The sequence below is a fragment of the Macrobrachium rosenbergii genome, chromosome 14 (genome assembly GCF_040412425.1).
Source record: "Macrobrachium rosenbergii isolate ZJJX-2024 chromosome 14, ASM4041242v1, whole genome shotgun sequence".
NCBI lineage: Eukaryota > Metazoa > Arthropoda > Malacostraca > Decapoda > Palaemonidae > Macrobrachium > Macrobrachium rosenbergii.
The window spans coordinates 45,167,451-45,184,770 of record NC_089754.1 but is presented as its reverse complement, the minus strand read 5'-3'; the positions used below and the strand labels follow the sequence as shown (position 1 = coordinate 45,184,770).

General features: G+C 36.3%; 2 protein-coding genes across 2 annotated transcripts; both read left to right on the top strand.

Moving 5' to 3' along the window:
- The first annotated feature begins 6,865 nt into the window (after positions 1-6,865).
- LOC136846058 (mucin-7-like) lies at positions 6,866-10,869 on the top strand. The gene is made up of 2 exons (XM_067116738.1): positions 6,866-7,031; positions 7,216-10,869. The coding sequence occupies exons 1-2, from the start codon at positions 7,018-7,020 to the stop codon at positions 8,600-8,602; spliced, it is 1,401 nt and encodes a 466-aa protein (XP_066972839.1). The 5' UTR covers positions 6,866-7,017; the 3' UTR covers positions 8,603-10,869.
- Positions 8,648-10,869, top strand: LOC136846059 (uncharacterized). The gene has a single exon (XM_067116739.1). The coding sequence runs from the start codon at positions 8,648-8,650 to the stop codon at positions 9,911-9,913; it is 1,266 nt and encodes a 421-aa protein (XP_066972840.1). The 3' UTR covers positions 9,914-10,869.
- Positions 10,870-17,320: the final 6,451 nt, after the last annotated feature.

Genomic DNA, 17,320 nt, shown 5'->3' with positions numbered 1-17,320 from the left:
AACAAAGGAAAAGATCTTTATGAACCACAGCAACAAAGACCTGTTATTCTTCGTTTACGAGCTGAGCAGGAAAACAGTTTAAACACTCATTCTCTTTGTACCCATTCGGGTCTAACTGTGGCCTTTTTCATTTCGCCTCAGACACCTTTATGTCACAGTGATAAATCAGTCATTATTATAAAAAAAAATACATATATATATATGTATATATATATATATATATATATATATGTGTGACAAATGACCGAGAATATAGGTAAATGAATGACATAACATAAGAAAATAATATCTTTAAGCACAATAAACTCCTAAAAGGAGTGTGGACATTTTTTCCACACTTCGTGTGGCCGACAGTCAAATGAAGACCCCACTTCTGTACATGATCATCTTGTGCATGAAAACTCCCACACAGGAGGCCACATTTCCACGTTTCGGCAACACTGTCCTGTTTTGTCATTTCAGTCAAGTCAGGATGTGGAGCTTCAATAATATCCTGTGCATGAATATAAGAGTAGTGTGGATGTAAAATTTAATGAAAAGTCAGCAACGAGAGGCAAGGAAAAGCATAAAAATATAACAAGGAAAATTTACCAAAAATTTCACGGATAATAAATTTCATAGCCTTTCTCATAACAACGGGAATCCTACAAGAGTTCATGGGGAAATTTTTGATGTTCATCATTACTTTCATATCCAACTTTCGAGCCCAGTGTTCTCAACAATACTGGTCATACACAGACCAATAAACGTTACGTTTGGTGAGTGCATTAAATAATCATTTAGCATCTGGCGACTAAAGATAAATAGATAAATAAACAAACATAATTTACATACTGGAAATATACGCCCTACCGAAAGGCAGTTTGATTGGATTCTGTCTCGCCTTCAGCTGGATGTGATTCACTTCCAACTCTGGCGGTTTTCCGCAGAAGAATTCAAACAGGCTGCTTTGTCACTAAGTCTTGTTGATGTGTCAATCTCTTTCGCCTCCCGCCACGAATCCTGAGCTCGGTGTTAGCCGGATCTCTCTGTCGCGTCGTTCTGTCAGTGGGCGCTGCCACAGCAAGACACTGAAACAGACAGAGGGACTATTACTCTGTGGAAGTCAGTAATGCTGTTTAAATGTTAAAGATTGGTTAGGAAACCATGCTCTACACTCTACACTGCTTGTTTCTTAGATACTCTGTGGAAGACAGTAATGCTCTTTAAATGTTGAAAAATTGTTTTTTATACTGTACTTTAAACTCCATTATGGTGTAGGCCTATGCGTCTAATTACACAAACAAGCACACGCACGTGCGCGCGCGTACATGTGTGTACAATATACACATGTCTGTGGCGTGAATATCTATCTATCTAACCTCGGAACTCATCGTTTTGTAGGCATTCCCTTTTGCTTGTGTCAGTTCCCTTTACATGCAAAATATTCCGATATTCCAGCACCGATCCACTGAATAAACCATGACTTGCCTCGGAGCTGCCCGACGGGAAAAAAATGACATTCGTTACTTTTGGTTGTTTTAAATCATTTCACATTTTATATCGTTGACACTTTGACGTTTTCCATATGGTTGACAATAACAAATTGCATTTCTGTTAGATTTGCGAACGTTTTTGAAATAAAAAAAAAGATCGCTGCGATATCTTTTGACTTAAATGACGTGCCAGAGGGATTTGTTCATAAATAAGTTAGAGGAGTGTGACAGCTAAGCTGGAGAAATAGGTGAAAGTAAGGATTAAAAAAAAAAAACGGGGCTTAACTCTTCCTCCCCTCGCGCATGCGCAAAACGGATAGGCAGACCAGCTCCTTGAATGTCCTGAAAACGGAAGCAGAAGAAATACTCCAAATTTTGTCAGCAGAGACAAATAAGTAGAAAAATGTACTAAAAACCATTTCCTTGAGGTGACGCTATACGACGGTCTTGATCTACGAAAGAGATAAGAAATGGCGTAATCTAAAATCCCTCGCGGTGATAAGATATTTCCTTGAGGATTTCCGGCTTCCGGATGATTCGTTTTCGGGATTTCCTGATTTATTTAGCATCATTTGACGGAAGAAGAGAGATATGGCAGATGGAAAAAGGCATTCGGGAAGGTCAAATCTTCCGAAGCTACACCAATCTTCATCGATTTCCTTAGAGCACCTATTCCGCTATTGTTGGAACATTCATGTGACCCTCACCCTCAAAATAAATAAATAAATAGGTTCATAAAGAGGTAATTAAATAAATTAATAAAGAAGGAATGCCTTGAGTGGTCATTTCCATTTTACACTACATTAGTAATCATGATTTTGTACAAAGCAGCTTTCTTGGTCTTCTCCCTTAAGCCTCATTTCAAAAGGACACTCACTCTATCGCCTCTGCACGTCATCAACGAGATAACGCATTGCTTTGTACCATATGTCTTTCATTATCTTTTTCCCAGGCGTAGAAAGATATTTCTTGCTGTGTTGTGAATACTGTGCTTTTTACAAAATCATGATTATTAATGTAGTGTAAAATGGAAATGACCACTTCAGGCATTCCTTTTTTTTATTCATTTATTTAACTACTATAAAGTTTATTTTATTTGTTAATGTATATTTGCTTTCATTCTTCTGAATCATTGTTTCTCACATTCTGTATTTGCGTACGTATAAATTTTATGTGTATAATGCTATTCATGCGTTTATATTATTAATATTTTACAATTCATACAACACCTTCTAAAAACATAACAAACATCTCAATCTCGAACTAATAATAATAATGATAATAATAATAATAATCGAGACCACAGGTCTAATCAAAAAGTCCTTCAAAAGAAGGCATCGTGCTTACCCCATACAAAAATGGGAATAAAAGCACGTTAAAAGAAGAAGAATGCTATTCATGCGTTTATATTATTAATATTTTACAATTCATACATCAATAATAATAATAATAATAATAATAATAATAATAATATATTTCATCACTAATCCTACTTTTGAAATTATGGAAAATTATTGTTACTGTCATGTTTGTATAATATAAACCCCATCTACCAAATTCAGTCTTAGTCTCTTGATTTATGAAAATAATAACTTTCATGAAATTAACTTCATTACTATTTTACAGAAACACGTAAACACGTAACATCCTGATTTCCTCACTTTATTTGGATAAGCTTACCTCCAAAAGCACTGAATCCAACCGGGAAATACTGGATTTGAACCCACGCGCATTACGTTAGAGTAGAGAGATCATAACCAATAATACCACAAAGGGGGATATTCGTATTTCAGCTCATTTGATTCACTGCTAACACAAGTAAATATACCTAAATAAAGGAAGAAAACTAAAAGGTCTTTGTGACTGTGACAAGTAGAGCTTATTATTATTATTATTATTATTATTATTATTATTATTATTATTATTATTATTATTATTATTATTATTATTATTATTATTATTATTCAGAGCACTAACGTTCATATGGAATGTTAATGAAAGGTCACGAACTTGCAAAGCAAGTTTAATTAAACTGAAAAAAAAAAATTCCCTTTAAAAAAAAGCGAAAATCGGTGAGAGGGAAATAAAATATATTTCAAATCCTCAAAAAACACCCCAAGAATATATTTCGGTTTATTTTATGACCTTTGAAAAGAATATGACATTAGACGAATGACGTCAGCTGAATAATTTACAGTGTCTGGAATGCTTGTTGTTGAAGCACGAAATTTAGACTCGTTTTCCAAAACATTAATGATATTTTTCTGTTGATGTTCTAAAGCCAAATGTAACTTGTGTTTTTATTCATTTTCTTCAAAGTAAACAGTAATGATTTTATGATTTTTTTTTATGTTTTGATTCATTTAGTATGCGCACTCACTGAAGAGGATTAATAGTATTAAGATAGTCCTGATATTTATGTAAAATATTTCTTCAAAATGCTGTAATGTTGTTTTTAATTAATTCAAGTAACAGATAGATAGTCTATAGAAAATTTACTGGATAAAAATACAATAGATAGTCTATAGAAATTTACTGGATAAAAATACAATAGATAGTCTATAGAAAATTTACTGGATAAAAATACAATAGATAGTCTATAGAAAATTTACTGGATAAAAATACAATAGATATTCTATAGAAAATTTACTAGATAAAAATACTCTATAGGCATAATTGCACCATTTTACATGGGTTTATGGGTATATTTAATTTTGAGAGAGAGAGAGAGAGAGAGAGAGAGAGAGAGAGAGAGAGAGAGAGAGAGAGAGAGAGAGAGAGAGAGAGAAATAATAGCATATAGATTCATTGCAATACGATTTGACATGGAAATACGGCATAATCAAAGTTGGTTTTTTCAATTAGACGGAAAACTTGTTTTTCTAAACGAAATTAGTTCTAATCGCTCATTACTCCTATTTTTAAAAAATTCCTGAAAGATAATTTATTTTTGGTATAGATGTATTTTGCATGTTTTGGGGAATGCTTTGATTGTCTACTGTAAATACTTTCCAGCACGAGCGAAATCGTTATGTTTGCGATAAAATATCATTAAAGTAACTTAAACTGGTTTTGGATCTGGTTCATTGTATTATTATACAGTGAGCTTTCAGCTGCATTGTTTATATGTTTTATTTGTAAAGCATAAACACACAATGGTTTCTATGCAAACACTCAGGGGCTTTCATTCGTAATTCATTCTCCTGTTTTACAAATATCTCAATTCATAATCAAAGGTATAATTTAGAGTAGTTTTCTTTGTATCACTGCCATGCTTAATTATTGATAATGGCGAAGAGATTAATTATTTTTCTAAAAGCCAAATGCCAGTTAGCCTTTGTTTCTTTCCAGGAAGATAAACTAAACTATGGGACCTTACCTATACCACTTGCTGTTCAAGGCCATTTCCTTGTGAGAAGGATTTTTAGCAGGAATTTTTTAAAATGTATTTTGGTTAATTTTTATCATCAGTAGGTAACAACAAATAAAACTAGATGCATCATATTAAATCAACAATAGCTCAAGTCAGATTTGGATAATTTTGCATAGTACAGAGAGAGAGAGAGAGAGAGAGAGAGAGAGAGAGAGAGAGAGAGAGATAGATGCTTTTTCGTATAATGGTGAATTTTCATTATGGCGAGAATTTACTTGCTGAATGCAGCTGAAAACCTCGAAATTGGGTATCGTGTACAACCGGGGACTTACATTAAAATCTTAGAACCATTACTGAATTGAATGTTTTCTACCAAAGACCTATAGATTTTACAGATTATTTGTAGCTAGCCTGGTTTTATGGGATCTTGAGGAACTGTCGATGTCTAAAATCTAACGTATACAATATATATTATTTATCATTATTAGCAAGAATATGCACTCTCAAAATTTACTTTTACTTTCATATTCTGATGGGTCTTGGGCCTTACTGTGACCCATTGTCGAGTTCATCAGCCCACCCTCCAAACCACCATACTTTGTGCCATGTTAATCCGGTTCGCAAAAATATGTTCAGTATCGAGGTTTCATCGTTTTCGTTTCTCATGGTCAGGAAAAACTTATTTTTTTCATCTAACGAACTGTCAATAGATTTCTCTACCTGTTTGAAAACACAACAAGAGGTGTAATTTTTTAATTTCGTTATTTAAAATAGAAGAGATTGGTCTAAGTTCATGGTTATTAGAAATTAACGAAAAGTAATTGGAAGAAACACTTTCCAGAGTGCTGTTAGTGAATTTACTGACTGTCAAATAATTTTAAAGGAATGATGAAAAATGTAATAATTATAGTTCTAGTTAAAGTTTAAAATTTTTTTTTATTTACTAAATGCCATACCACTTCCTCGAAGTATCGGAAAATCCATTACATTTCAATTTTAATGGTGAGATACCGACTTGCCTAATATCAGCAGGATGAAATGCGCATGTGTACAGCAATAAACCCAAATTCGACTCGAACTACATCGTAAAAATGATCCCATTTGACGAAGAAGAATTTCCTTATCGCACGCAGACGCAGAATTCGAACCTAGTTATCACAAAAGGAAATTCGGGGAGATTTCAAGTTATCTTATTGCGCGGAGGAGTAGAACTGCGTCAATCGCAAGATGGCGCTGAAAAGCATTTCCGAAAACGGTTGCTAATCTCCCACTTGTTTAAGAAAGGATAATTTTCTTTTTATTAGTTTTTACTCGGTAGTGAAACGAGAACGAAGATTAACCAGAATCCACGTTCTTTTTTTTTTTTTTTATTCGTTTGGCGTTATTCTTTGTGACATTTTAGCTGGAAAAGCTTCTTTTGATTTTACCAAAAGCCTGTGAGATATGATTTTAATTTTTCTTTTTCCCCCTTGCTTATTGTTTGCGTATACTACAATTCATTCTTTTTGCTCTGTTTGTCTGTTTTCACAAAGGGGCATTCTGTTTTGTGGAAGCTGGTTTATGCCATATGAATATATGCACATAATAATAATAATAATAATAATAATAATAATAATAATAATAATAATAATAATAATAATAATAATAATAATAATGCTGGTAGAGCATGTCTCGAAATCCCTAGCCTTATGTCTAACTACGACTGCTGTATTTCACTAAATTGCGGACTTTGTCTTAGTTCTAATCTTGGATGGTAAATCAATAACAATAACGATTATAAAGATATACTCTCATATCCCGAACCTAATTCGGATAATCGACAGATATGAATATGATACAAAAACTCTCGAATTGAAAAGCGTAGCATCAAAGAGGTTGAGGGCTAAATCCCCTGTTTTCTTATCATCATAAAAAAGCGAGAGCCGGTTCGTTATCGTGTATTACTTTTACTGATATGTGAGAGTATTTATTGTCCCATGAATCACCATAACGTCACTGAGTGATGTAAACAAAGGATAATAACCGTGGGCAAACTAATATATAAGAAGCGAGCGTTCCTCGGCCATCCAGTTCTGCTTCGACCTCTGAAATACAGACTCAGGTGGTGAGATCTTCACTGACTAACGAAGTCTTTTTTGGCTGAACATTTCCACCAGATATTACTGCACGATGATTCGCTTACCGTAAGTATGAAGGGCCAAAAAGCTTGGTATATATTTATAAGATCTTATCATACTTTACAACTGGAATTCGTCAATTAATGTGCAAAATAGACTGAATCTTAATGCATAATTTCGACTTTCGCTGCTCACCAAAAACTCTTAGCTCTTAACTACTTGCTTCAAGGTTCGATATCCTCCTTCACAGATTACTGAGCGCCATTGTCCTCAGCGTGATTTGGACAAGAATAGGGGCTTACCCATCACTTACGGCTCCTCCAGAGATTGCTGCTCTTTGTCCGAATCCTCCTGGGGAGTACCCTCTGCTCATATCAAATCCTGCAGATTGCAGATCGTTTTACATGTGCTCCTGGGACAATATGGCCTTTTTGCAGCACTGTCCTCCAGTTTTATACTTCAACCCATCATTACAAGTTTGTGACTCACCTGCCAACGTAGACTGCAGCATATCTACAACAGCCTCGCCTGTTGCCCCAAATACGACAGTTGCAGAAAAAACTGCAACATCACCTGTGCCGATTTCCAACAGTACTAGTCTTGAATATCCAACACCACCTGTGCCACTCGAACCTGTAACTGCCCCACCTAGCGTTGCTGCCCTTTGTCCTAATCCTCCTCAAGAGTTTCCCCTCCTTCTGGCGAACCCAGTAGACTGTAATTCTTTTTTCATGTGTTCATGGAATGGTGTGGCATACTTACAAAATTGCCCAGCTAATCTCCATTTCAACCCAGAATTACAAGTTTGCGACTTTCCATCCAGCTTCAGGTGCAGTGTTTCCACCACACCACCACCATTTACTAACAGCAGCACATCAGCACCTGCTACCAATAGCAGCACTTCTACCCCAGAAATCAAAACCACAGCAGCACCTGTTACCAATAGCAGCATTTCTACTCCAGAAATCAAAACCACAGCAGTACCTGTTACCAACAGCAGCACTTCTACTCCAGAAATCAAAACCACAGCAGCACCTATTACCAATAGCAGCACTTCTGCCCCAGAAATCAAAACCACAGCAGCACCTGTTACCAATAGCAGCACTTCTGCTCCAGAAATCAAAACCACAGCAGTACCTGTTACCAACAGCAGCACTTCTACTCCAGAAATCAAAACCACAGCAGCACCTATTACCAATAGCAGCACTTCTGCTCCAGAAATCAAGACTACAGCAGCACCTGTAACCAATAGCACTTCTGCTCCAGAAATCAAAACCACAGCAGCTCCTGTTAGCTCAGAAATCAAAACCACAGCAGTACTACTTCTGTTCCTGAAATCAAGACCACAGACCCTGTTACCAATGGCACACTCTGCTCCAGAAATCAAAACCACAGCAGCTCCTGTTAGTGGCAGGACTTCTGCCAGAAATCAAAACCACAGCACCTGTCACCAATATCAGCACTTCTGCTCCAGAAATCAAAACCACAGCAGCACCCTGTTACCAATGGCAGCACTTCTGCTCCAGAAATCAAAACCACAGCAGCACCTGTCACCAATATCAGAAATCAAAACCACAGCAGCTCCTCCAACAACAGTACCAGAAATCAAAAACCACAGCAGTACCGGCCACCAATAGCAGCACCTCTGTTCCTGAAATCAAAACCACAGCAGCACTTCACCAATGGCAGCACTTCCAGAAATCAAGACCACAGCAGCACATGTTACCAATAGCACTTCTGCTCCAGAAATCAAAACCACAGCAGCTCCTGTTACCAACAACAGTACTTCTGCTCCAGAAATAAAAACCACAGCAGTACCGGCCACCAATAGCAGCACCTCTGTTCCTGAAATCAAAACCACAGCAGCACCTGTCACCAATATCAGCACTTCTGCTCCAGAAATCAAAACCACAGCAGTACCTGTTACCAATAGCAGCACCTCTGTTCCTGAAATCAAAACCACAGCAGCACCTGTCACCAATGGCAGCACTTCTGCTCCAGAAATCAAATCCACAGCAGCACCTGTTACCAGCAGCAGCACTTCAGCTCCAGAAATCAAAACCACAGCAGCACCTGTCACCAATAGCAGTACTTCTGCTCCAGAAATCAAAACCACAGCAGCACATGTTACCAATAGCAGCACTTCTGCTCCAGAAATCAAAACCACAGCAGCTCCCGTTACAAATAGCAGCACTTCTTCCCCAGAAATCAAGACCACAGCAGCACCTGTTACCAATAGCAGCACTTCAGCTCCAGTAATTAAGACCACAGCAGACCATGTTACCAATGGCAGCACTTCTGCTCCAGAAATCAAAACCACAGCAGCATCTGTTACCAATAGCAGCACTTTTGCTCCAGAAATCAAAACCACAGCAGCATCTGTTACAAATAGCAGCACTTCTGCTCCAGAAATCAAAACCACAGCAGCATCTGTTACCAATAGCAGCACTTCAGCTCCAGAAATCAAGACCACAGCAGCCCATGCTACCAATAGCAGCACTTCAGCTCCAGAAATCAAGACCACAGCAGCTCTGTCACCAATATCAGCACTTCTGCTCCAGAAATCAAAACCACAGAAGCATCTGTCACCAACAGCAGCACATCTGCTCCAGAAATCAAAACCACAGCAGCATCTGTTACCAATCCCAGCACTTCTGCTCCAGAAATCAAAACCACAGCAGCTCACCTTACAAATAGCAGCACTTCTGCTCCAGAATTCAAAACCACAGAAGCACCTGTCACCAATAGCAGCACATCTGCTCCAGAAATCAAGACCACAGCAGCTCCTGTCACAAATATCAGCACTTCTGCTCCAGAATTCAAAACCACAGCATCACCTGTCACCAGTAGCAGCACTTCTGCTCCAGAAATCAAGACCACAGCAGCCCATGCTACCAGCAACAGCACACTGGCTCCAGAATTCGAAACAACCTCGAGTACTGATGTAAATACGAGTGATATGATAATCACAACTACAGTATCACCCCCGAGTAACAGCACTACGACTGAGGAGCCTTCGAGTAGCACTGAAATGGCTGCTATTTGCCCAAATCCACCAGGAGAGCATCCTCTTCTCCTACCTAACCCAAAAGACTGTGGTTCCTTCTTCATGTGTGGATGGGATGGAGTTGCACATCTGCTGCAATGCCCAGGTGATCTTCATTTCAACCCAGAGTTACAAGTCTGTGATTTTCCATCCAGTTTTACCTGCAAATTTTCTCCAGCCATCAATGCCACTGATACCAGGACAACAGTTTAGACTACCCAGACTACCTTAGTAGCACATTTGTTGAAAAAAGCAGTAGAAGGTTCTTTTAATATTTTGCTGATAGAAGCATATACCTATAGTAGTAAATCTTGCTAGTACATTTTGGTTAATAGCAAGTAACTAAAAGGTTATTTAATCTTGCTCACATATCTTTCAAAAGCAGGCCTTTTGAATATTTTTACTGATGTTAAGATTGACTGCCATCATGTTCTTGTGGCAGTTCTCATAGGAACTGTAGTTTAAGATACATCCTATAATATTTACTCGATATTCTAACGTTCTTCTCTTGTAAAGCTGACTGCTTAACAAGAGGATAACTGGGGTTATCTAAATGAACGACCATTTGCATATGCTAGCTAGTTTTTTTTCTTCAATGCAACTCTAAAATAAACTTTTTCTTCATTTATAATGACCCTCAAATTTTGTAAATAATTTTTATTTATAAGGATTAACTTTTATTGCAGCTGAGATTTTTCGTCAGAACTCTTTCTCACTAACTCTAATCTAAATGTTTACTGTTCTCTTCGAAGAGAAACAAACGTGATTTATTTATGATCTCCAAGATGTTACGGTAAGACTCAATAATGAAATAAGAAAACATGTTCTTGAGTCTTTAATAAAAAATATAAATTTAAATATAAAGTTTTTTATTATCAATTACGAAGTCTGCTGTACATATCTAAGCCTACAACACTTACTACGATTGTGCAGTCAACTCTGGGTTAAGAGATATCTTTCAATAAGCATCATACTCCAACATACAGCAACGCATTTATTAATTCATTGGTTTCGTTGGTTTTGATTTAATACTCGGTTGGGTGACCATTAATGAATGCTATTCAGTAACACGTTCGCTGCGCTGCTGGCAACTTGGTCAGTGAAATTAAGGAACTTTGGGTTTGGGCTGATGGATCTTGGGCTACACTTTGATGGATACTCACTAATGAAAACCAGACACCGTTAGCAAATAAACTCAGGTGAACATTTGTAGGCCCATAGGTATTGGCTAACGTGAGTCTCGAAAAAGCAACAGACTGATTGTAAAAAACAAAGCCTACTAATTTTAGGGAGAAATTGAGGCAACATTTTTCCATAAATCCTTCCGCCTTGAACTCATGTGATTTCAAGGTGTTCTTGGACGAAAGAATGTTAGTTAATTGGTTATACGATAACAGGATCACAGCCAAGAGAAAGTCTCTGTGAGGAGTCGCTGAAAAAATTAAGTCGTCAATATTGCCACTTATGCTTCACTGTTTTCATTTCAGATGGCGGCAAATTTGCGACGCGTTCGTGATGATAGTATGGATTACACTATTCTCGTGCATTATTCTATCGCATATTAGCAATCATGATAAAACTAACAGATCTGAAAGTGTTTCTCGGAATTCTGTGATGGTCTTCATGAATGTTTCAGGCCCCTTTTCTGGACATGATGTAAAGACGGAGGAAGGAAAATTTGACATTAAGGGAGAACGGAACTAAAAGATATTATATCTTATGGAATGATTTAATCTGTTTTCAAGAAACGGAAATTCTTCATCTCCATCCTCATTAATCTCTTAATTCTAGAGAAAATTTGAATCTACTCTCTGTCTCTCTCTTTGCATTATTATTCTTTCTTTCCCCTGATACTTTACTGAGATGAACTCTAATGTTTTGTTCCGTGACATAATTCCGTCGAATATGTTTAATTATTTCGGGAGTCAAGCCCTGGTAACATTCAGAAACCTGTTTTTTATTTAGTGGCATTTATAAACTCGTCAGAGGTTATGAGAATAAATGAATGACGTCAAGCGGTTATTTTATGCTTTTCTGTATGTTCAGTGGTGGGTTAAACCCATTTTTAAATGCATTGTTTATACAGCGTTGATAGAAAAAGGTTATTGGCGCCTAAGCTTTTTTCTCCAATATTCTTCAAAACAAACCTAATTTCATCATGCGGTTCAGTTGCCTTCGTGGTCTTCATGTTGCTGTCTGAGCTAGACACGGCTCTGTAATAATAATAATAATAATAATAATAATAATAATAATAATAATAATAATAATAATAATAATAATAATAATAATATCATCTGGAATTTTAATACTAAAAATAAGTAGAACTTGAATTTATAGCAATATTGATGGCTGTTTACTGTTTCGTCTATGAATAATTTTGCTGTCAGCAAGGCACGGTCCTGTGATACTGACGTTCCTTGATTAATAATAATAATAATAATAATAATAATAATAATAATAATAATAATAATAATAATGTCAGGAATTATAATACCAAAAATATGTAAAACATGAACTTATAACAATACTGAAGCCTGTTTACTAAGTTTCAGATATGAACAGAGGAAAATAGACTCTCATAGGATAGCAATTAAAATGATTCACTCCGGGATATTTTGGATTAAAGGTGTAGATAGTTCACTGTGATGTGTCTCTATAATTAGAATACCTTGAAGAAAATTCAGAATGGTTTCATATCAGAAGTCCCCATGAACTCTAAGGTAACAACTTATTTCTAAGAAGAGGAGAAGGTTACCCTAAAATACGTTTGTTTTGGTCATCACACTGAAACAGTTTACCATTGATAAACCAGAGGCAGGCACGTTTGCTGTTGATGAACTGGGGAAATAGGCGGAAGCCTTTGTAATTTGGACTCTCTATATGAAGAGTCTAATGTGTTTCGAAGTAATATTGGGACTGGGTGCAAGGAAAAGATAAAATAGTGCGTTGAATGTAACAAGGATCGATATGCTGCTCAAAGGGAATTTCATGGTTGCTTGAATATATATATATATATATATATATATATATATATATATATATATATATATATATATATTCAATATATATATATATATATATATATATATATATATATATATATATATATATATATATATATATATATATATATATATATATATATATATATTTATATATTTATATTCATATATATACAGTATGTATATATATGAATATACATATAAATATGTATATATATACAGTATATATATATATATATATATATATATATAACATATATACAGGTATACATATACACACACATATACAGTATGTATGCATACATATGAAATAAGAATTACTTTCTTTTTTCTCCCACCGAGTGGATTCCACAAACTGCATAAGTGTAAATCAGTAACCAGGTGTACAATCGTCGTTTGTGTTATCGTCCTTTTCCTGGCGTGGGTGAAGAAGGATGGTATAAATAACACAGCGAACCCTTACCACATCTCCCCTCGCCAGCTATAATTAGTCGGAAGTTAAATTAATTACCACGTGAATAGTTTTTTTTTTTTTTTTTGCGAAATTGTACACGGGTTAACTCTCTCTCTCTCTCTCTCTCTCTCTCTCTCTCTCTCTCTCTCTCTCTCTCTCTCTTTTTCTTGGTCACCCCTAGTAACAAAACCTTATCTCTCTCTCTCTCTCTCTCTCTCTCTCTCTCTCTCTCTCTCTCTCTCCTTCCCTCTTTTTTTCCCTTTCAACAGAGCCATCTCTCTCGCAACTTATCCATTTTCTTTTTCTCTCCCGCTCTCTGTCTCCAACGTGATCGTTGTGTTATGTTTTTATCAACTAACTCCTCCCTCCCTCCCTCTCTCTCTCTCTCTCTCTCTCTCTCTCTCTCTCTCTCTCTTGGTCACCTCTAGTAACAAAACTCTCTCGCCCTCCCTCTTTTTTTCTCTTTCAACAGAGCCATCTCTCTCGCAACCTATCCATTCTCTCTCTCTCTCTCTCTCTCTCTCTCTCTCTCTCTCTCTCTCTCTCTCTCTCACCCTTAGTAACAAAACTCACTCTCTCCCTCCCTCTTTTCTCTCTTTTAACAGAACCATCTCTCTAGCAACACATCCATTTTCTCTCTCTCTCTCTCTCTCTCTCTCCCGGCATGATCATCACGTTATGTTTTTATCAACTCACTCTCTCCCCTGGACCCCTCTCTCTCTCTCTCTCTCTCTCTCTCTCTCTCTCTCTCTGTGTGTGTGTGTAAAGAGCCTTCAAAGATTCACATAAGTATTCCCCTCTCGTTGTTTACTTTATACAGTTGTTTACCTTATGAAACACAGTTCAGCAATAATCGAAATATATTCCTTCTGAGAACAGTTTAACTTACAAAGACATTTCTTCTGTTTTTAAGATTTATAATATTGAGAATTTAAAGCCGAAGTAGTGTTAAAAATATTGATGTACAGAGTTAAAAACGATAAGGAGAGGCTTTCAGGTACTACTCCGTGTCCCTCATCAGTCCTACTAAGCGGCAAAACAGTGGAGGGAGTTTTAAGGCAACAACAGGAAACTGGTGCAAAGCGGATTCTTCTAACAGTGTTGGTCGGGTAACCCCTTGCTTCACTTACAATATTCTTTCAGAATGTTACCCCTAGGTCAAGGTTATCTTTAATGACATGGAAGGATCGTATTATATGGAACGCAGCTGTTTATCCAAACATTTTCTTTGAGCGTGTAATACAGATAGTTTGTGATAATGAACCCCACGGCCATCTGTCAGTGTTGGACTAGAGAATCCAGAACTATTTAGTATACTTAACGTATAATGAGAACAGTACAATAGCATAATGAGTTATATATTGCCGCCGTTTCTGATGGACGGGTACTCTAGTTTTGCAATATATATCTAAAATCCAAAGGCCAGTTGCACTTGAAATCCAATATGTTTATATATCTCAGGAAGGTGAGAAGCAATAAAAAGAAGAAGAAGGAGAGAGAGAGAGAGAGAGAGAGAGAGAGAGAGAGAGAGAGAGAGAGAGAGGCTCGACCCAGGTGGAAGCAATAGACTCTCCTCTTCAAGGAAGAGCGGAATAAGAGACAGAAAACGGATCAAAAAGGATTATTCTTCCTATGGGCTTTTGTGCTGCAGGCGGAGTAGGATAAGCCCAGTTCATATCTGAAATACTGATTCGTAGAGGAATTTTTTACTTGGAAATGAACAGAAATAATCTAACACGCCAAGACTTTATCTCAAAGAGTAAAAGACATCTCTGAATAGAACTGATGTTCAATACGACGTGAATTTCCATTGAAGAGAAAGAAATACGCAGTGATACATATATTATGAAAATGACTAAAAGCTTTCGTATTTTTCAACGATAATCCTCACCGTCTTCTGTACATTTATTATAATCGTTTCAAATTCCAGGTTTCTATTTCGTTTATAGAAGTGTCTAAAACATCCATTACGTGGGCCCTAGAGTAATGTACGGGATTTGACTCGCTAAGTGATTGGCGGTCTGTTTAATGGCTGTTGCTGTTATCAGCTTATCATTTTATCTTTAATCTCACTAGACGAGAAATATGGGGCACGCGTATAAACACTGGGCTAGGGTTTGAAGGTAGTGTAATCTCCCCCTCACGTCTCTCTCTCTCTCTCTCTCTCTCTCTCTCTCTCTCTCTCTCTCTCTCTCTATATATATATATATATATATATATATATATATATATATATATATATATATATATATATATATATATATATATATATATATATATATATATATATATACACATATAATCGTTTTCATAATATTTCAGTTTTCAAGGGGTTGAGTGGAAAGAGTATTAAAAAATATTACGAAATATGAAAAGTAAAAGGTCAATCTGGTAAAAGTAATTGTTTTTATATATATGTTTACACACACGCATACATATGTACATATATATATATATTAATTAAATATGTAATCATGTCTATTGTATATATATATATATATATATTTTCATAAATATGTAATTATGTTTATATGTATATATACACATATCAGTTAAAAGTTAAAGTCCTCCTGGGCCTTTGTAGGCTCATAGGGCAGGCGCTGATCTCCTGTTTCTTATGCTGACAGCCAATATATATATATATACATACATATATATACATACATATATATATATATATATATATATATATATATATATATATAACCAGAATAACTAGAAGCCTAAGCAATATTCCTACCTGTATGCTTAAGCCTCAGATGAGTTTCATAGTGTTCTTCACTAAACTGCAAACAGTCGGGGGACTTCTGCTATATGACTAACGGCTTTGTATCTAAACACAAAATTCCGTACAAAGGCTGCTAGGTGCTCGCCTCATATACCAATAAACATTCTTTGTTATTCTGGGATCGTTGTTTATTAAGCATCATTGCCCCTGCTTGAGTGTTCAGGCGTTCCTCTACAGATAAAAATAGCCCGATTTGGAATTTTCTTTGTAAGTTGCTTATATCTGTTTAGTGAGTGCAACTTCTGCCTCCACGTAAAATTGAAAAACGCTCTGGCTTTGTTGGTATTTGCTATTTAATATTTTTGTTTAAGTTTAATGACCTATTTCTTTGCCTTAATATTTCATAATTTTTGTTCTGTTGTTCAATATGTATTTCGTAAATTAATTGCAGTAACTAATATGACCTGTCTTTTACAGCCTCGACGACAGAATTTTGTCACGAGACGTTAGATGTGGATATAGAAGTAGAAAATGGTGAGTATAATTCAAGTAATCCTGTTGATATAAACACGCACACGCACATACATATACAGTATATATATATATATATATATATATATATATATATATATATATATATATATTGGTTTATTTGTTTTACTACATGTTTTGTGTTGGTGGTGGTGCCGGGAGACAGTCTTTCAGTAAGCTTTTACGAAGAAGCTGCTAGGCCCATACACTTCTCTTGGCCCCAACAGACGTAGGTACCCATTCACGGTTGGATGATTCACAGACCTGAAAAATGTTATTCGAGCACTGAGTCACACAGCCATGGCGTCTACTTTCTTCATCTAAGAGGGAGGTCTACTGCTTCCTTCAAGTTCAGCCCCATGTTTTACCCTTTTCGAGGTTTCTGTGGACCTGGGACAGAAAAGTGCTCTAAGTTTCTCCCCCCATTAACCTCTGCAATTAAATATTTCTCAACGCTTTTAGGCTCAACTGTAAGACCCTGAGTAGGCTTACATGGTGTGGCGCTATACCTACATGGTATGTCGCTAGTCTTAGATGGTATGTTGCTAGGCCTACGTGCCATGGCTCTGTAAAGCCAATGTTTCCGGCCACTGG

Coding starts and splice junctions, on each gene's coding strand:
- LOC136846059 (XM_067116739.1), top strand. CDS start 8,648: ATGGCAGCACTTCCAGAAATCAAGACCACAGCAGCACATGTTACCAAT.